The sequence below is a fragment of the Electrophorus electricus genome, chromosome 7 (assembly GCF_041902795.1).
Source record: "Electrophorus electricus isolate QZ-2024a chromosome 7, ASM4190279v1, whole genome shotgun sequence".
In the NCBI taxonomy this organism is placed as follows: Eukaryota; Metazoa; Chordata; class Actinopteri; order Gymnotiformes; family Gymnotidae; genus Electrophorus; species Electrophorus electricus.
The window spans coordinates 33266521-33287500 of NC_137503.1; the positions used below are offsets into that span (position 1 = coordinate 33266521).

At 48.9% G+C, this 20980-nt stretch overlaps 2 protein-coding genes across 10 annotated transcripts in view; both read right to left on the bottom strand.

Moving 5' to 3' along the window:
- Window positions 1-171: 171 nt before the first annotated feature.
- slain2 (SLAIN motif family, member 2) lies at window positions 172-17658 on the bottom strand. 8 transcript variants are annotated; one of them, XM_081716930.1, is made up of 10 exons: window positions 16963-17658; window positions 14105-14247; window positions 7162-7332; window positions 6865-7035; window positions 5596-5964; window positions 5264-5401; window positions 3945-4028; window positions 3219-3257; window positions 2397-2596; window positions 172-2173 (listed from the first exon to the last, which is right to left on the bottom strand). In XM_081716930.1, the coding sequence occupies exons 1-10, from the start codon at window positions 17421-17423 to the stop codon at window positions 2132-2134; spliced, it is 1818 nt and encodes a 605-aa protein (XP_081573056.1). In that variant the 5' UTR covers window positions 17424-17658; the 3' UTR covers window positions 172-2131. The 8 variants fall into 8 exon arrangements, with proteins under 8 accessions (XP_081573056.1, XP_035380482.1, XP_035380481.1 ...); XM_035524589.2 differs by having other exon boundaries at window positions 2389-2596; window positions 3945-4025; window positions 16963-17656; XM_035524588.2 differs by having other exon boundaries at window positions 2389-2596; window positions 16963-17656.
- Window positions 17659-18356: 698 nt separating this feature from the next.
- Window positions 18357-20980, bottom strand: part of anapc4 (anaphase promoting complex subunit 4) — a 10854-nt gene continuing 8230 nt past the window's right edge. For both annotated transcript variants that reach the window (XM_027022645.3, XM_081716936.1), the window contains exons 24-28: window positions 20669-20770; window positions 20376-20462; window positions 20096-20263; window positions 19787-19910; window positions 18357-18789 (exon numbers count right to left, since the gene is read on the bottom strand). In XM_027022645.3, the coding sequence (XP_026878446.2) occupies window positions 18547-18789; window positions 19787-19910; window positions 20096-20263; window positions 20376-20462; window positions 20669-20770 (724 nt within the window). In that variant the 3' untranslated portion in view covers window positions 18357-18546. The remainder of the gene's footprint in view (window positions 18790-19786; window positions 19911-20095; window positions 20264-20375; window positions 20463-20668; window positions 20771-20980) is intronic.

The window sequence follows — 20980 nt, forward strand, 5'->3', positions numbered from 1 at the left end:
AAACGGTTATATTCCTGTTTCTTTACCAGATGTTACATGGCTGATACATTGCAGTACATTCATGTCTCTGAGGAACTTGAGTAGCGTGTTATTTCTCTCTGTAACTGTGAGTGTGTGGAGACAACAGCCTCAGAACGAGAGCCAGGCACTCACCCCACGCCCGCAGACCCGTCATTTTCTCTTAGGCATTTTATTTGAAATGTGAGTTACAGGGGAAACTGAGAAACATCATGTGGAGATATAAAAGTTGTTTTTTTGGGGTTTTTTTTTAACAAAACGGTCAATAAAACGGACTGGCACAAGCATGCACCTGCCTGTGTCAGCTCCAGGGATCCCCTGAACACAGCTACCTCGCCTTAATAAATAAGCCTCCCATCACACCAGAGGACGCATTCGTAAATATCAAGGCGTTTATAACATACATTTTGTTCCAAAAAGGCAAATATAAATGTTATTAAAGCAATTACAAAACCAAATAATATGTTAATAACAATAATAACACTTTAGCCAAAATGCCAGCAAGAAATGCAGAGACCCCTGAAGCAAATATTGGCAAAAAAAAGAAGTTGGCACAAAATAAAATTCAGAAAAACACATCAAAGCAATCGCATGAATGAATAAATTATAGGCACTCATGTTGAAAACGCACTTCCGCAGTCTGACATGGTCCTACGCCGACGTCATCACCGTGCATCGGACGTAGCATCGTCAGTGGACTGCAGGCAAACGGCGCCGTCATCTCGCCGTCTACTGCATCCGTCACGCCATCGCCGTAGTAACGGGGGGCGCCTGAGCTCTGTGGCTGACACGCCTCACTTCCCATGCACCCCCCCCCCCAGTAATAAGGCTCCCATAACTGAAAGACTTTTCTTAAACTGACTGGTATTGGGCTGGGATTCATATCAAATCCATCAGGAACTATCCCACAACCACGTGAAGATGATTTCTTACGATGAGATTTTCATTAGACATGTTCAGTTTTTGGTGTGTGTTTTTTTTAACTACCACACTACACATCACAAGGTCATCTTACGACTTCTCTCTCTGACACCCACCCACCCACCCACACACACCCACCCACCCACCCACACACACACCCACACACACACACACCCACACACACACACACCCACACACACACACACACACACTAGATGCTCACCAGAATTTTCAGTATGCACAAGTAAACATTACCAAATTCAACGATTACAGTTCAACATCTAATGGTCTACCATAGTTTAACTCCCAATAAAGGAACACGATATAGATACAATTTAGAAAAGGGCGCATCAACGTGACGTGACTGGATGAGTGAGCCTCTGAACGTTAACGTTGGGAAAGTGATGAAATCTCTCGATAGACCCTGAATTGCATCTCAAGAGTTCTTAAATGAAACACAGTGATAAAATAAAATCTTCTCAGAGATATCCAGTCTCATTTATGAAGCCATCAAAAAATGCTTTGGAAACATAGCTAGTTGAGGTTTGACGTCAACATCCCAAACTAAAAAAAAGCCATAAACAAACCAACAAACTAAATATTGGGAGAAAAGCATTTTTAAATAATAATTCCTAAATAAATAATTGTCACAGACATGAAAAGACATTCTGTCCAACGCTGTGCCACCATTTAGACAGTTTCTGTTTGTTTTTTAAGAAGTGTTCAAGTGAAACATTATGGACAGCCATTATAGACCAGTATTCCTCGGTCACAGGATTGCAAGAGGCCTGTTACCGAGGGAAAAAAAAAGCACGCAATGAAAAGACACGGGTCTCGTTTATCAGGGTGCGGTAGAGTGGAGCAGTACAGTGAGCACAGGGTGTTGGAACAAACAGTCAAGCAGGGAGCAGAGGTTCTGAGCGCTCTAGACTCTGTTTGGTTGGTGAGGGCGCCCTCTGGTGGCAGACAGGGTAGCTCTCAGTTGGTTTCTTTGGCATTCTCTGATCTCCGGCCAGCCATGTAACTGTCCCACTGAGATGAGCTTCTCTTCACACTGCTGCTGAACGGGGAGGCTGAGTGGCTCTCTTGCGTGCGTGTTTGTTTTAAAATTGTCGGTTGGTAAAGTGCCAGGTAGGACTGTCCATCTTTGCAGGCTTCTGGGCATGCTCAGTAGCAGCCCTCTCGCCAGCTCTCATCTCTGATGCCGCCATAGGTGCGTGGAGCTGGCAGAGACCTGCAGGACACACACACACGCACAGACACACACAGACACACACAGACACAAGATTTAAAGTCTACATGTAAACTCTGGTTGTGGTACACCATTAACTGATATGACACACTCTCAGTTCTCATGACTACAAGACCCCTATAAAGAGATAAATAACTGCCATGGTTAGTTACAGTGGTGGGGTATTTGCTGTGTGTGTTGTGTTCATGTGTGTGTACCTGCGCACCGGCTGTGCCAGTTTGCTGCGAGGCACAGGTAAACCCCCGCCAGCAGTACCGCTGGGGCGGGGCAGACCACTGCGGGGTGGGGCCAGGGTGCGGGTGGGCGTGGCAGTTCCTGAACCAGGATTAGACACGACCTTGACAGGCTGCCGTAGAGCCAAGGGCGAAGGGGTGACTGGAGTCCGCAACTTACTGCTGGAGGGGACTGAGGAAGAGGAGGAGGAGGAGGAGGAGGGGGAACGTGAAGATGGGAAGACGAAAACAAGAAAAGAAAAAAGGCAGAAGGGAGCCCCGGAAAAATAGCCAGGACGGAGGTTACATCACGACTAACTCAGCATTCCAGACACATACACGAAACCCCAGTAAAGAATGACAGAATGCATGGATAAACAAACCCACCAACCCACAACGGATGGATGAGGTCAAACTGAAGCACACTAGATGGACAAACACTGACCCACACAAACCACCTCCTGCTAGACCGCCTCGTAATGGCACAGAAGTACATATAAAGTACATCGAGAACAGCGCACGTCACAAACTCACATCACACCAGTTTTTACAAGCATGTAATAAGAAATCAATAAATTAAAGATAAACGCACAAGGATCCAATAAACAATGAATGCAAATAATCACTGGGCAGGCTGCGATGATCTCAATGGGCAGAGCTAAATTACTGTACATGTCCAAACATCCTCAGTGAGAGCAGAGTCTGCTCCATCTCCCTCTACCGGCAAAACGGACACACAACATGTGCACACACACCCACACACACAATAAAATATCAGGATAGAAAAAGCAACAGTATCCTGTGTGAATACTCACTGAAGTCTCCCTCGTCTCCAAAGCAACACGAAAGATGAACTAAAGGCAGAGACAGGAGACGCCAGGGTTCAAATGCATTCGTACAAATTACTCACTAGACCCCCCCCCCCCCCCCCCCCCGGTTAGTCTGGTTAATCTGATCTAACATTAAGAGGTCTGGATGCAGACACCAGATAAATCACGTTTCAATTGGTTTTGGATTCTGAACGGTACATCACTGACATGAGGTCCAGCAGGAAGCACAGAACCAAGTCCAGCAGTGGTCAGTACAGTTGAGGTTCCACACACGCCCTACATGAACATTTTCCAGGCATGTGGTGTAATATCTTGGTGTGCGGTGAGCTCACAGCACAGCAGTGACAAACCAACTCCACAACAAAGGTGTGAAGAGAAAGAGTCCCACTATAACACACACACCTGCTGGTCCACAGGATGCCAGCAGGATCGTACACACAGCCACTCGTACAGGAACACAACACCTAACAGTGCCTCCTTCCCTCCTTTATCACCAAAACATCGTAAACAGCGGCCTTTTTCTAGGTATTTTTTTTCTGTTAAGCCATTAACAAGCTACCAAATGAGTAAATGAGAAAAATCCAAATTCCACAGTTATTCCTCTATCCGGTGAGACATGGCCATAAGCAAGCGTCTGACTGTTCAAGGCCAAACCGCGATGGCCACTAGGGGTCAGTGTTGGGCCCAGCCGGGGCCGGCTGCATGCGTTACCTCGTAGAGATGTGGGGTTCTGCAGCTGCTCTTTGGGCTTCGGAGAGGCCCTCGTCGGCCCGGGGAGCCTTTGGTGCGTCGCTGCTGACAGACGAGCAGGTCAGAGGTCAGTGCTCACCTCTGAACCAGCGGCACAGCATCCAGTAACCATGACTAGCGTGCTGATCCAGGATCAGAGCATGGCGCGAGGTTAAGAGGCGGGGACGGAGGAGGCTTAGCTAGGAAGTGTGCGACAGCCACGCCATGCCTGCAGTGACGGAGCACAGACGAGCGCAGTCTTTGACCCGGAGAGGAAGCGCCATAGCAAAGGCAGCAGTACAGCCCCACCACCAAGACCTCAGCCAGAACCGAGAGGGTCTCCGGACAGAGAGCATGCTGGGAAGATGAATGCAGGAGAGGATGTAGAGATGGAGCAGTTCTCCCACCCGAGATACCATGCGCATTCACGGTCGCTTGGGTTCTCACCGTGACAACCGTCACCCAGCAACCAGATCGAACGTTCTCCACTTAGAGACGGTATACTCGAACATACTGTAACTCCTCAGTAATCTCAGTTTCATTTCACAGTACAAATTATTATATGTGCACATACTGCGTCACGAAACTGAACGCCACGGATAATTGGTGTAATTGCTAACTGGATGGCATGGACGGTCATCGCGTGGGAGCGACACTGGCGAGATTGGCACGTCCCCTTCCAGCTCATTCCCAGAGCAGAGGAGCCGGGCGCCGTCCAGCGGTGCCAGTAACTCCTGAGAGCTTCTCCAGCCACAGAAACCCATGTTAAAGTGAATATCAGTAATTCGACCGGAAGAAACAGGAAAAGAGGAGGAATTAATCCCATTCCAGCCCAGCCACGACACGGAGAGTTAGGAAGTGTTGAAGAGAGGAAAACGCCAGTGTAGTGACCGCGGCTGTCCAACAGACGTTTAAAAAGCCGTTTTCCTTTGTTACAGGAAATACTACAGAATTCATCACTGATGTTGTTTGCAGGGGAAATACTGTTTGTGGCGTTTTGTGTGTGTGTACATATATAGACAGCTGCAGTCAAGAATACATGCATGACCCTCCAGTATCTGACAGACTGACTGCGGTCTGTATATGTATATACACACACACACACACACACACACACACACACACACACACACACGTGTGTATATATATATATATGTGTGTGTGTGTGTGTGTATATATATATATGTGTGTGTGTGTGTGTGTGTGTGTGTGTGTGTGTGCGTGCATGTATATATGTGTGTATATGTTTGTGTGCGCATTTGTGTGCGTTTCAGCACGCGCATTTGGGTGTGTGTACTTACTAGCTGACTGACTCTGATGTTGAGGAGAGCCATTTGGCACTTGCAGGTTGGACTCGCAGCTGCGGCTGTTCTTCACGGGTTCAGCGGTTGAGCCCGAGCTGGAGCGCGTCAGGTTGGGAAGACTGCGCCGGAGTTTCTCTGCACACGCACGCACGCGCACACACACGCGCACAGACATCATAAACGCTGCACATACACACATGCGCCTAAAGAATACAGTTCAAACGTCAGTTAAATCCCCGCTGGAGTGGTGTTGTGAAAACATCATCCCGGCTTGAATTCCTGTCCTTCCTGTTTGACCCTCAGCTCTTGCGCTGGGGCCTCACGCCTACCTTCGTTCTTGATGGCGTTGGCATGGGGCTCGTGGGCGTGGCCCTGCAGCGAAAGGCGGGGTTGCTGCAGACGGCTTATGACTGGAGGCTGGGGCGGGGCCCTGGCATACTCCAGTGAGCGGGCAGGCGACCGCGAGCGAGGCGAATGGCGGGGCGAGGGGCGGGGCGATGGGCGGGGCGAGGGGCTGAAGCGGGCCATTCCCGGCCCGTGCTGGCCGAAGGGCGGAGCCTGCTGGAGCACCGCCTCCTCTTCGTCCTCCAGGCTCTGGGCGTCGAGCTCCTGGTCGCTGAGCGTGCCTCGTCTCAGGGACTGGCAGGACGAGCCCGAGCTGCGACGGGACGCTGTGGCAGCGTAGTCCTGCCGCAGACCTGGGGGACGTGGGATAATGTGAGGGGGGGGTGCTACCCACACTACAGGGCATTATAAAGCACTAGAGAGAGAGAGAGAAACTATGGGAAAGAAACTGTAACATAACAGAGAGTGTCTCAGCTGTGAGACATGTAACTGTTTAATGGGGTGGAAGATTATGAGAACTGTAACTGTCGTCCTACCCAAAAGGGATTAAATATACATGGTGTCCTGGGGTCAGGTCTTAATAGCTGTTTCTTTGTGATTTTATTTAGTCTCCACGTGTGCAGATCGAGAGACCCTCACAAATCGATTCTTGAAGAGTCACTCAAGCATCAACTTGGTCTGGATGGTAAATCTTCTCCTCCACACACGAATGGAGAGATCATTATGTGGATGTGGAGAAGAGCGACTGGTTTACACCACTACGGACTAGCTAGCAAACACCAGGGTTGCTATGTTCGGTGGATAATGATGGATAAATGATTAGACCACGTTTGACAGAGTATAACGACTGTCATCTTTACAAACTGTATCAGGATTTACTAGCAGTTAAATGACAGTGACCAATCACAGCCATGTCTGTTAACCAACATTACACACTCAGTTCTGAGTCACTACCAATGAGTCACTTGTTTGGCACGCAAGCCATAACACGGACCATTTTAAACGAATGCCTCAGCCACACTACCAGTACGGTGCGGTAATTCCTAAAGGTAATGAGTCATTCTGAGCTAGTTGTTGCTGAGTGGAAGCTACTCTCCTTTTTGCCATGATACCCTAACATCCAGACCATAACGGATGAGCACAGAGAGATGACTCCACCAGACCACATGAGCAGAGCACAGATCCGACAGCTGCACAAACGCTGTGGTCGTAATGGAGAAGCGGTTGATGATCCATGGGGGGGGGGTACTCACTCTCCTCCTGCATGCGTGCGAGGATCTGCACATCGGTGACATCGTTGAGCTTGTAGGTGGTGGAGGAGCCCACAGAGTCTTCGTCCATCTCAGATGTGCTCAGTTCACTGTCCACTGACGACTGGGGGCTCACTGCTGGGGGGTTCCTGTCCGCCGGACCCCGCTGGTAGCCTGCACACACACACACACACACACACACACACACACACAATACCCAGGTAATGCTAGGCCTAAGGCCAGTAACACCCATGCTGTTTGCACTGGGGGCAGCGCTGAGACTCTATGAACGTGGCTCACCTGCACTCCCAGGCAGTACGAGTTGCCTGACGATGGGCACTCTGCAGGGCGTGGACGAAGGCGAGTTGAAGCCACTGCTGTACGGACTGCCTGCTGCGTTTGGACTGTAGGGGCTTCCGTAGCCCACCTGAGAGGTGTAGCTGCTGCCATATAGACTCCGCCGCTTATTTGCTGGGGGGAAGGAGTGGGTTTTATAAGGAATAAGTAAAATTACCAGATTACCAGACCGACAACACACGGCATATTAAACAAACACACATGACACATAATGAGCAGACACTCAGACACCACTCTGCCAAATGTGTGTGTATATATACACACACACACACGTGTGTGTGTGTGTGTGTGTGTGTGTGAAGTGGATGTTGTGCTGATCATCCCCTGAGTCTATTAGAGCACATTGGTAGTTCCCTTAGAGAAAGACGCCCTTGATCTGTGCAGTAAATAATATGACCTATTCAACTCATAGGAGAACAAAGACCACTTCTACACACACAAACACACACTCACACTGCTGTTTGCCTCAATGTATCCATTCAGTAAATATCACCACAGCATGTAGCTATAACAGTTTATAGCGTAGGCCTGAGGTCTGGATGATGGGAGAAATCACTACTGGCCCTTAACAGTGTGGCATGTTGCGTTGCGTTTAGTGGTTTGTGTTTTAATGGTTTGTGTTGTCATGGTGCGTGCGTGTGTGTGTGTGTGTGTGTGTTCGTGGTGTGTGTGTGTGTGTGTGTGTGTTCGTGGTGTGTGGGTGTGTGTTCGTGGTGTCGGTGTGGGTGTGTGTGGGTGTGTTGTCGGTGTGGTCATGGTGTGGGTGGGGTCATGGTGTGGGTGGGTGTGGTCATGGGGTGTGGGTGGGTGTGGTCATGGGGTGTGTGTGTGGTCATGGGGTGTGTGTGTGGTCATGGGGTGTGTGTGTGGTCATGGGGTGTGTGTGTGGTCATGGGGTGTGTGTGTGTGTGTGTGTGTGTGTGTGTGTGTGTGTGTGTGTGTGTTCGTGGTGTGTGTGTGTGTGTTCGTGGTGTGGGTGTGTGTGTGTTCGTGGTGTGGGTGTGTGTGTGTTCGTGGTGTGGGTGTGTGTGTGTTCGTGGTGTGGGTGTGTGTGTGTTCGTGGTGTCGGTGTGTGTGGGTGTGGTGTCGGTGTGGGTGTGTGTGGGTGTGGTGTCGGTGTGGGTGTGTGGGTGTGGTGTCGGTGTGGGTGTGGTGTCGGTGTGGGTGTGGTGTCGGTGTGAGTGTGTGTGGGTGTGGTGTCGGTGTGGGTGTGGTGTCGGTGTGTGTGTGTGTGGTCATGGTGTGGGTGTGGTCATGATGTGTGTGTGTGTGTGGTCATGATGTGTGTGTGTGTGGTCATGATGTGTGTGTGTGTGGTCATGATGTGTGTGTGTGTGTTCGTGGTGTGTGTTCGTGGTGTGTGTGTGTGTGTGTGTGTGTTCGTGGTGTGTGTGTTCGTGGTGTGTGTGTTCGTGGTGTGTGTGTGTGTGTTCGTGGTGTGTGTGTGTGTGTTCGTGGTGTGTGTGTGTGTTCGTGGTGTGTGTGTGTGTGTGGGTGTGGTCATGGTGTGGGTGTGGTGTCGGTGTGGGTGTGTGTGGGTGTGGTCATGGTGTGGGTGGGGTCATGGTGTGTGTGGGTGTGGTCATGGGGTGTGTGTGTGCTCATGGTGTGGGTGTGCTCATGGTGTGGGTGTGCTCATGGTGTGGGTGTGCTCATGGTGTGGGTGGGTGGGTGTGTGGTCATGGTGTGGGTGGGTGGGTGTGTGGTCATGGTGTGGGTGGGTGGGTGTGTGGTCATGGTGTGGGTGGGTGTGTGGTCATGGTGTGGGTGGGTGTGTGGTCATGGTGTGGGTGTGTTGTCATGGTGTGGGTGTTGTGTTGTACTGTAGACTGGAGGACTTCACATGTCTAATGCAGGTCAGACCAGCACTCTGCTCCCTGAGGACACTGGAGAGGATAATGGGATCCCCTGGCTGTGGACACACTCATAATCCACCCTGTGTGCGTGTGTTGTCATGGTTTGTGTGTGTGTGGGGGGGGGGGGTTCCTTTCCTACTTGTCCGTCTCTCACTCTCTCCATCATTCACACTCCTCCCTCTTCCTCTGCCCACGTGTTCTATTCATCTCTTACTCCGTCCTAACCATACACCCTCGATACAGCCTTCCTTAGAGATCAACCACATGCAAACAGCAAACACACACACTTTCTCTTGAGACTTTCCAGTATGCCCCACTCTGCTGAACGGCTGAAGAGACAGGTCTACATATCAGTTAGGGTCCGGGGACACACACACACACTCCCCTCCACAGGGTCAGGAGGGACCAGTCCTCTCCTGGGTGGTTTTTCCACGGCACGTATCTAGATCTTTACCAGTTTTCCGACTCCTGTAAGTCTCCACCTCGTTAGCTTGGCAGCTTTCGGTTCTCTCTCTGTTAACATCCTTGTGTTTAATGTTACATGAGACAACACTCCTGTAGTGACAACGTACAGACACAGACAGTCTGGGCAGGGGGTCTTTAACACAGATAGACACTAATTAGAGTAACGCTTATTAAAGCTATTTCTGTCAGCACTGATGCGTATGCAGCCCGTCTAACTGGCGGTCTCGCGGGCAATCTAACCTCTCTTCTCACTCCCCACAGATTCAATGTTCTCGACGACACAAACTTAACAAAACTTTTCCATGCTGAGTTTTTAAATAACATTGTAATCTACGTAAATAACATTGAATCTACGTAGATTTAAATAAGATTACATTTAATATAAATCCCAGAGGAGTGACATGTCCACCCAACCTCTTGCTGCAAAGCTGTGTGGGATGTGGACCCTGACCTCTGACCTGTCTGACAGAGTGGTCTATTTCTATTTGCATGTTTCAGACCAGAAAGATGGAGCTCTGTCTTGCAGCACCAAAGGTCAGTCGAACACAAAATGAACCGACATTTCTAATTTAGAGACAAGTGAGCGTCAACACACACAGAAACAACAGACACCAGCTCTTTGATGGTGGACAGGACTGTGTCTTTCTCTCTGTGTGTGTCTCTCTCGTTCTCTCTCTCGAGAAGTACAGACAGAAATAGACTCATCCCTAAAACAACCACCCTCACACCAGAGATCATCTAACCTGTTATGTATCCACCCACAGGTCAACGAACACCACCTCACACACCATGTGGACGCCTAACACCACCTCACACACCACATGGATGCTCACCACACCATGTGGACACCTAATACACCAGTAACAACCTCAAAATGTCCTTAAAGAGCCTCAGTCCAGCTGGATCACTGAGGAACTGTGTCTGTTCAAATCACCAGTGAAGAGAACAACCTGCAGAAAACACTGGGTCAAAACGCTGGGTCATAAATATCCTATCATAAAATGTGTCATGTCCTGGGAAGGTACTGCATTTTTTAGCCATGTCACACACACACACACACACACACACACACACACACACACACACACACACACACACACACACACACACACACACACACACACACACAGCCAAATCCCAAACCTAAGGAGCCATTCTTTCCAGGGACAGTGAGGGTCTTTCCATTCCAGTGAAGCAGACAGTTTGGCTCACGGAAGACATTACAATACCCTGACTAACCATGTTTGTGTGTGTGTGTGTGTGTGTGTGTGTGTGTGTGTGTGTGTGTGTGTGTGAGACAGAGAACACAACCCACACTAGAACAGAACCTGCACGAGAACCTCTATAGGAACCTGTATAACAACAGAACCCACACTAGAACAGAACCTACATGAGAACCTCTATAAGGACCTGTATAACAACAGAACCCACACTAGTACAGAACCTACATGAGAACCTCTATAAGGACCTGTATAACAACAGAACCCACACTAGTACAGAACCTACATGAGAACCTCTATAAGGACCTGTATAACAACAGAACCCACACTAGTACAGAACACGCACTGGAACACATTACAAAGGACTAGAACAGAACACATGCTAGAACGGAACCCGTATAAGAACAGAACACACGCTAGAACGGAACACGGATTAGAAAGGAACATGGATTTGACTGAATGGCCAGCTTGAATGAACTGGAAAGGGTCAGGCACAGTTCTGTACAGCCCCGAGGACACAAAGTAGATTAAACCTCCACACAGCTCATTAGGGGAGGCGGAGCCTCTGTTAATCTTCACCTGTCAATCACAGCCCCTTAAAACACTGCCCAGATCACTGCATCAGCTGTTCCACCCCTCCTGACTCAAGTGTGAGGAGATGCCCGAAGGAGAAGCCCGGGTACTGAAGGACCGGGCTGTGGAGGAACGGCGGGGCATGGGGAGAGGAAGGGAGACGCACGGGAGCAACATGGCGCGTCACATCAGGAGAAGGAGGACAGGGAGGAGGGAATGAGAGACCAGGGAACGAGAAAGAGGAAAGAACACAGATGGAGGAAAGGAAAGTGAGGAGATGTGAGAGACAGAGAACCGAAGAGTCCTGGTCATTCCCAGCAGATGTGCGCGTTCTGCATTAGCGGGATCCTGATAAGACTACAGAGATAACAAGGATTTGAAGTATGAGGTGTTTCAGTGCACAGCGCCCTCTGTTTGCAGGAGGTCCTCCTTACGCTAAAGGAAACCAAGCAGCAGGCCTGGACGGACACACACGGACACACACTCGACAAAGATGTGCTAGTTTGACATAAGAATGAGTTTTCAAGTCATTACTTCACATAAGACGCATCAGTCTGTTTCTCCTTTTTATTAAGCCTGAGCTAACTTGGCATGGTTGACCAACCCCGTTCAGTTCACCCCGACTAATATTTCTCACGCCGGCCCACGTTCTACTCCACGAACAGCCGAACCGTCAACAGTTCTGTACTGTGAACAAAAACGATGACGTGGAAACACAAGCACGAGACACTCCTGCTCCACACGGCCCCAGACAGGTCGCTGGCTTGCTCCGCACTTCTCACAGCCTCTCAAACATGAGACGATATCGTGAAGGTCTCACCCAGCATCTGACACTGTGAGAGCGCGTCCCAACTGTACTGACACCACAAGCTCAGCAGCCACCTGTAAGTGGCTAGCTATCCACAGCTCCACGAATTGGCAACTTTTCGTCGGTTGAAGCTAGGCCAGATCATCTTATACTGAAAGTTTCATAGCCAACAAGCTTTTTTTTGTCGAAAATTGAAAGCAAGTGTTCAGCTTGCTAGTACAGGCAACGTTATCTAAGTTACTAGGGAGCAGTGCTGTATGTCTAAACGCGCCATAGATCACTCCTCACATTAAGACAGCGATTGATTTTGACCTGTTAATTGTATGCCATCATGATGCCTCATTCTAAACCAGCCAATCGGAGCAGAGCTCATCAATTATTCATGATCTTAACAAATAAAAGCTTTGTAAAAACAAAAGCGGTACATCATAGCATGTAAATGGGTGTGTAAAACTGCATCTGTGCATTTTTTGACCCGAACAAAGTCACACATTCCCTGTACAGACACAGAACAATTAGAAAATACTGAATAAATGTGTTCTAAAGTGTCTAATTATCCAGATTAGGCCGAATCCAAAATTCAGTAATCTCACTAATGAACTGTATGGTGACCTGCTACTGAGATTCACATCTCTACATTTTGTCCTGTTTGTCTCCAGTGAGTTACGTAACCATGGTGCTTGGAACAGGACCACGTCACTGTTTACATGTCAGACACCGGTGAAAATGTCTAGAGACCAGTAACCATGGAGACACACACACACACACACACACACACCTGGTTGGTCTCTGGACATTTTAGGAGAGACAAAGTAAAAGGGTTATAGCAGCGCAGCAGACCAGACTGGCCCGAACAACCTTGCCTGTCAGAGCTACCCTTAAAGACCTCTGGGTGTAAAGCCAGACTCTCTGTCTGGTGAAGGCAGAGGGTAGTGACCTCACCTGGCTAAGAACCCTGAAACCGGGTCTTCTGGGTGAAATGTGTGGTCACACACAAACACACACACACACACACCCTTTTCACGTTACAAAAGGGACGGAGGACGAAACCAAGTCGGTAAGCAAAAAACACAACAAGAGGAACCAAAACCCTCTTTGGGAACGTGTCCCCAAGGACGCAGAAACACGTGTGGAGCACACAAGACACCCTGCAGCCGCTAAACAGGGCTGATCCGGGGCACCAGCCCCAGGCTCCGATTGTGAAGGATCCTTGTGAACCCATCTCTCTTGTTGCTGAATGAACAGAGAGCCTGGAAGTGCTTCAACACCACCACTGGTCGGCGTTCTCTGCTGTCCTACGGATCATTACCCCTAACCAGCTATCGCTGTGTAAGCTGGCTGTGTAGAAGCCTGTGGGTTAAAGGTCTACCACCTACTCGCCCTCTCTACACCACTCCCTCTGGCCACAAGCCAGAGGACGGAGAAATCCCTCAGATCCACAGATTTTGAGAATGTAGTGGATTCACCAGGGACGATGAAGTCTCAAGGTCACAGGCTTCTGGCTCAGGCTGCTGAGTGTGATGGGCAGGACCACTCTGACTGATCCCTGTCTATGTCTTGCAGACACACAAACCTTCCAGCACACACCCAGAATTCATATCCCATAAGAGCAACAAACTAAAGAAATTAAAATAAAGGCAACAAGCTCACCAACAAGAAAACTTTATGTATGGAAACATGTCAGCGAGCGATTTATGGTGCGCGTTGGTGCTGAACAATTAACCATAAATGTGTGTGCATGTGCGAATGAGTGTAAAGCCTATGCAATGGTGCCGGGGTTAGTGTGAACGCTCTGTGTCTGAAATAGAGGGTTAGAACAGACACACGCACACAGATGAATGTGCAGACACTTAGTCCGGAGCTGAAACACATCCACACCCCCCCCCCCCACACACACACACATACACCCACACCCAGCAAGAGTCAGACCACAGCGCAGAGCTCGGGTGGAGACAGCGAGGTACCTGACATGGTGAGGTCGAGTCTGTGGAGGAGGGAGCGTTTAGCAGACTCCATGTCAGGGCTGGGGTTATCCAGCGCATGTCTGCACCACACCACAGGGCTGAGGGCCTTCTGGAGGGGGCTGTTCAGCTTCGCCTCATACAACCTGGAAGAGCGCGCATGCACGCAGACACACACACACACACACACACAGACACACACACACACAGACTTAAGTTCGCTTGTTCTGTCATAAAAATGGCATAGCATGCAGACCAAGAGCAAAAGTACCCACATTTAGAAATGTCACGGAGCATAAATACTGATGTGGGATCATTTTCTGCTTCCCATTTTACAGCTTTTTAAAATATCATTTCACAAACAGAAACGACTAATCGTAGTTCTGTCTTACACACACACGGTTCCCTACGACTTGTTAAATATGCAAGAATAGTACACAATCCTCCCCTTCACAGAAACAAGAGGGGGTGAACATGGTGTATTAATGCACATATTTAACAAACGTCTTACACGTTCCTCCAATATTCAGCGAGGCGCCTAAAACTGGATTAGTTAAAACAAAATGAGAATAAATATACTGATAATCTGACTGAAAGCTGTTCACTTCGGCACGGACCAGGACAAGCAGATCAGCAACATTTTATGACCCGTCACATGAATGTCATTAGAGGTCAAAGCATAACTTCATTACTCGATGGCAGCGTACAAAACAGCTACAAGCATTTCATCAGTTACAGGTTACAGTGGACAAATGACCACTCACTCCAGCAACAAACCAGTGTGTTTAATAGGTAATAGACAATGTGCAAGGGAATGCATCAGTACAGAGTTTGAACTTCACACACTATTATGATGTAGAGAGCAACACTGAGAAGAGAAAAAGACAGAGAGAGAAAGAGAGAGAGAGAGAGAGAGAAACCAGAGGATGAAGAGACAGAAGGAAATAGTAATATGCTCCATCTTCTACAGAGAGGAGGGAGAAGGTCCGCCAGGGTTGACACACCCAAGAGCTCCGGCATCAGTCTGACTTACAGGGACACCCCCTCCAAAGAAAACCACCACTACTGAAAGACTTCAGATGTCAGGACAGCAGATGCCCGCATGCATCCAGTCAGGTAGCAGCCTACTTTGGGATTACAGCAGGAGTGTATGACAGAGGCCAGCTCCGAGCCTAATCCCACTGCACTGAGACGGACGAACTGTAGCCAAGTATGCAGCTCTAACATGCTTGCACGCCAACGCAGTCAGGTCAGGCCGTCTGGCTGACCTCTTCAGCGCACCCGACCACATGACTGTGTGACGACATCCGGAACATAAGCCAGCTATCGGATCACAGAGGCAACAGCACCGTCAAAACCACAACTACTGTAACGAAGCTTTACGATCAACAGAAACATTATTACGGTCGCAAGATTTTTTCATCCGTTATGTACCTCACCTTCCTTCAGACTGGCCGAGAAGCGATCATCTTCATTAAGCTGTCCCACTTCCTATTAGCGAATACATCGCATTTCATGCTGACAGCAGTCAAAGCCTTAATGTGCAATCTGACAGAAAAGGTTTTAAATTTCATCGTTGATCTAATCGGTGATCTCATCGGTGAGTCCTTGTCCGCTCTGACCATAGTAGGACAGAAGAGTACGGGGTTTCCCCACCCTCGGACAGGCAGACTCCTCAACAGCGCTGTATTAAGCTGCGGTCTAGGTCTCCGGCTCCCTCCCAAAGAGACAACTCTGTACCGTGTCTTTCAAAAGCACCCTGCTATCTGCCACAGGGGGCATAAAACAGCCATACGTCAACAAATCACTAAAAGCAACGCCACGACCTCTGAAGCCTCACAAACGGCCTGTGGCGGCGGGCGTGCTGTGGGAGACCCATCCGCTGTGCCGTGGGACAGCTGCGTCCCGTCGTGTGGCTTTCTGGGATGGGACTGTCTCGAGTACTGCCTTCAGGACAAGGGCTTTTTGTTGGACTCAGGACTGAGACACTACCTAACAGCTGTGCGTGTTCTCAGGATAACTGTCCCGCAAGCCTTCACAGAACAAGAACGTCAGCTGTAAACTGGCCAAGAACAACAGCACGCACAACAGGCAGAGTCTCCTGAAAATAGCCTGCACGGTGCTTTAAAACGGGTGAACGTAACCTTACGACGGTCATAGCTGGTTAAAGGCTCACAGGAGCACAGTGTAATGGAGGGCCAACAAAATGTAAAAGACAGGGGTTTGCGATGATAACGAATGATTTTTGTTTCGAATTCGCGAATTCAGGCGATTCCTACACAACAGACGTCGGTCCCATTGCTTCATACATGCCAGTTATGGAGCAGGACAAAATACAGTACATTTTATCTATATCTCTCTCTCTATATATATACACACACACACAGTACAGAATATCTATATAGCTCGGCCGACACAACGGGTACTGAAACTGCAGAAACCAAGTGAAAACCACCCTATTCAGAGCTGCTCTTCACGTTGAAGGCACGTTTGGCTTCGTCGGCCATCTGTTGCGCTCGGAACAGCGCGCAGGAGGGACTTCCTTCGGTCCGCATTCAGGGAGTGACATTACGCAGACGACACCCGGAAAAGGCATCAGCTGTGATATGAAAAAGAAGTGGATCGGGACGTCTCGACACCAAGCACTAATATCAGCTGCACTACACATTACACACAAGCGCCGCAACGGCGCCCACTTTTAAGCGGAACAACGCGTCCCGTTTTCTGTAGCGGCTCCCCGGTACCTGAAAGAGGTCGCGCCGGGCCGTCGGCCTGTCAAACTCAAGCCCGTCAGAGTGTGGGGTTCCGCCTCTCCGGCACATTCCCCACAGGGATGTAACCCTGCCCCGCCGTTTACTCACCAGCTGTCTTCATCCTCGTTCAGACAGTCCATATCTTCAAGATCGAGGATCTCCACCTCGTCCAACACCGAAGTGTCGCCGTCCTCGGGAAAACCCACAGTGTCGCGGTAATACGAGGGCACGCCGGTGTGCGCCGTGGCGGGAGAAGCGTCCTCGCCGGCGTAGCTCACGCCACAGCCCCCGTGGTACGAGCGCCTGGGGCTCGCACAGCGAGAGTTCTCCAGAAGCCCCCCGTAGCCCCTCGTCGAGGCGAACCCCACCCCGGCCAACGCGGCGAGACCCGCCGCTGCCCCCGCCGACAGCGGCGTGTCGTATCCGGCACTGAGAGGTCTGGCCCCGGACGCAGGCAGCAGGGCGGAGCGGCTGCGGAGCTGTTCGTTTTGCTGCTCGAGTTTCTTGACGAGGTCCTGGAGCTTCCTCACCTCCAGGTCCGCGTTGATGTTCGAGTTGATGTCCTCCATGGTCAACGCACGACGCAGCCTCCTCCCTCTCCCGAAACTACGTGGATTCTGACTTCTACCGAGTCGATAAGTCCTCGGGTGTGTCCCCGACACGCGTCCTATGTGCACGCTGCCAACACCGCGACGGTAAAGTAAGTTCTCGGACGTTTCGTCGTCATCTCCCCCGAGCGGTGGCGCACACGGGGAGCTCCGCCGCCATCTTCACCGTCCAGCGCCTGACTGTGAACGCGAGGTGTGACACGTCATCACGCACAATGGTGACGAGCACGGTTTTTTTTTTGGGGGGGGGGGGGGGGGGGGGGGGCGGTAAGCGACGCGCCACGTGAACGCGCCTATAAAACACCGGGGCCGTGAAGCAACCGTCACATATACGGAAGACCGGCGACATACCGGAGACTGAAAGAGGAAACGAGGAGGGAAGAGGAGGTTGGGGGCAGTTCCAGCGGTCAGGGTCACGCGGGGCGGTGACCCCTCGCTCTAACGGAGCCCAGCAATGACATCATCAGTCCCAGCGCACGCCGCCAAACGCACAGGACGGGAGAGAGGATTCTCACACACACACTAAATATTTTGTTGAATATTCAAATGGAGCTATGTTTTTTTTAAATATTGATCACTAATTCTCCAAAAGGTACTTCAGCCCTTTATACTTTTGCACGCTAATGTCAAATCACTCAGATGTACTTTAGCTATTTCCCCACTTTAAAACATATCTATCAAGTCAAGCCAATTAAAAAAAACAAAAAAACAAAACACAAACACACAAACCAGCCTGTTAGGTTCAGAACACAGCCCGTGCTCAACTCAGGACGGCTTTATAACCAATACACACGTTGAATCAGGTGTCAGGGCAGGACAAAGCATCCACCACTGACCCACCCCGACACAAACCCTCTGACAGACAGACTGCAACACTAAACCACAGGAACCAGATTAACAAAACACCTTTAAATATCTCACTTTATTTTCAAAAGAGCGCACGCCCTTGCAGTAAGATGCATTTTGTATATTAAAAAAACAAAAACCCAAAACATTATTCAGTTGTTTTATCATCATGTTAGGTGATGGTAGGTTGCAAGTCCAGCGCAAGGACGTAAAAGGGCCTTGACATCAGTGTTAAATGTCATAGCGTATCAGACCCTGATGTCTGATCCAGGGTTTCCCCAGGCAACTCCCCCATCTCCTCACAAGCTTTTGCCCCGCCCTCTTCATCGACTCCTCCCCCTGCTGCTCCCTGATTGGGTGAGGTCACCTCCAATCCATCCTGGTCTGAACTGATGTCCTGTGATTCATCAGCCCTCTCTTCGTCCTCCTCATCCTCCACGTCCATCTCAAACACGCGGACGTGACGCAAGTTTGAACTCAGCTGTGTGAGTAAAACACAAGTACACATGATTTGTTCAATACTAATAAACATAATGGCAGTTTCCATTAACATGCACACACTAATCATACAGCACACACAAATGCATATGTATGTGAAATAACGAGAACCTTACAATAATCAAATAAAATGTTGAAGAAAAAAAGTGTTTCTTACCCAGTGACAATAATGGATTCACAAAATAATAAAATGATAGGAGTCAAAAGGCACCACTTGGCAGTATTAGTTTTCTGGAGTAATTTTACCACAAGACCTCTAAATGTTTATGACCAATTCTCACAGGATAAGAAATCTGTAGAAATGTCAGATGGGAGTGGCTGCTCAATTCTGGCATAACTGTAAAAGCCACATGTAATGCATAACGTTTGCTGGTCACAACTGCAACACATTATTTCTGCATGAAATATTAAACATTATGCATCTCTGGCTTTTATGAACCAGGACAATTCACTTGCCTACTTTAGATTTAATAAAACCAGTTATAGCAACAATAAACTGGGTCTGGCCATTAGGAGACTACATACATCTAGTAGAATTGACCTCAAGCTACCAGACGTGTAGCTGCTCTGAAAAGGCCTTTTCATGAATAAATACCAAAGCTTATAACGCTACTAAATGTTTCCTCGAATGCTTCCATGCTTGACAAAAAGTACAAAAACTCCTGTGGGACAGAATATGATGGAATATTTACTGCCATGGCAATTGGCACAGGATTAAATAACCTGGAGGTATTTCTATTTCACAGCAGACAAAAGGCACAGGAGTCTTTAGTGACGTAGGAGCACAGTCTGCAAAAATGACCGACATGGTGGATTCAGACAGAACTAAAGCCACTTTTACACAAGTACTTTACCCCACCTCCACAGGTAAAACTGATCTTATGTGACGAGTGTGTGTGTTTATCTGAAAGGTAGTCACTTTTCTCTGCAAAATGAGATTAAATACATAAACAAACACGGTAACAGAAGCAGGTTCTCACCACACAGGCCACTTTGCGGATGCCATTCACAGCTACAAAGCACGCCTTCATGTTCTCCAGGTCTCTGCTCTGGTTCCCCCAGGTCAGCGCCTGCACAGGGATCCCCTCCGTCTGCTGGTCTAGCCTGGTGTGCACAACACAGCTACAGTGAGAATTCCTGGTGTGGAGTTTAAAATAAATAAAGTTGTAGTTACATGACAAAAAATAAAAAACAAAAGGGCTAAGTGTGACATTCACAATATGAAGTCTAGATCAGGTGTATTTAAGAGAAAAGGTGATTGTGGTTGCTATGCTCCAGGTGGGTGGTACCGGAGGGCGGGGTCCCAGGCAAATACTTCCTCACAGCTGAGGGCGGCACCAAGGGGAAGCTGAGCAAGGAGGCGGAGTCTATTCTCATCACCCTCCAAGCATTGCAACACTACAGTCAATGTCTCGTCGTCATAGAGACGGGCATCAAGGCAACTATAGGAGCGATCACTACCACATTAAGAGAGAGACGACATCAATTAATTACAGTTTAATACAAATGCACTTAATTTTAGTTCAAGGTTGATTTTTTTTTTTGTTTTAACTCATTAAAGAAACTCACACAGGTTCCGCTACAGGTGCTTCATCATCAATACTGGAGTTGAGAGGAGTGTTCAGGTCTATGGCCACCAGGCCATTGAGGACAGCTCTAACACACACACACACACACACACACACACACACAGAACACTCTTACTATAGAGGTCTATGACTAGCTCAGGTAGATGAGGTAGAGAATACGGATTCCTTTTGCCCAATACCCTGATACAGATGTGTCCGAACAGCACAGAACTGTTTTAATTTTCTAGATAAAGATTATATCATCAGATATGAAAACCAGAGAGGGACAAATACCTGTTTGGATCAGTCGCTCTCCTCAGGATGTAGACTTTGGAAGGTGAGATCTCTGGCATACAGAACACGGTGTACTGCATGCAGGTGTTTTTATCATTCCACCTGCAGCAGAAACACACATGGTGTTTACCTGTCAGACATAACAGCTATTGTCCTTTGTCGTAAAATACAAAGAAAACACTCAAACATTTCCGATTCATTTTTTAAGAGGTCGGATACGTTGAGTGAAAGCATCGTTTTAACTCTGGATTCCCTGCACCACTTTTCCTTACTTTAACAAATAAACACTTCAGAATTGTACAGTACTAGAAA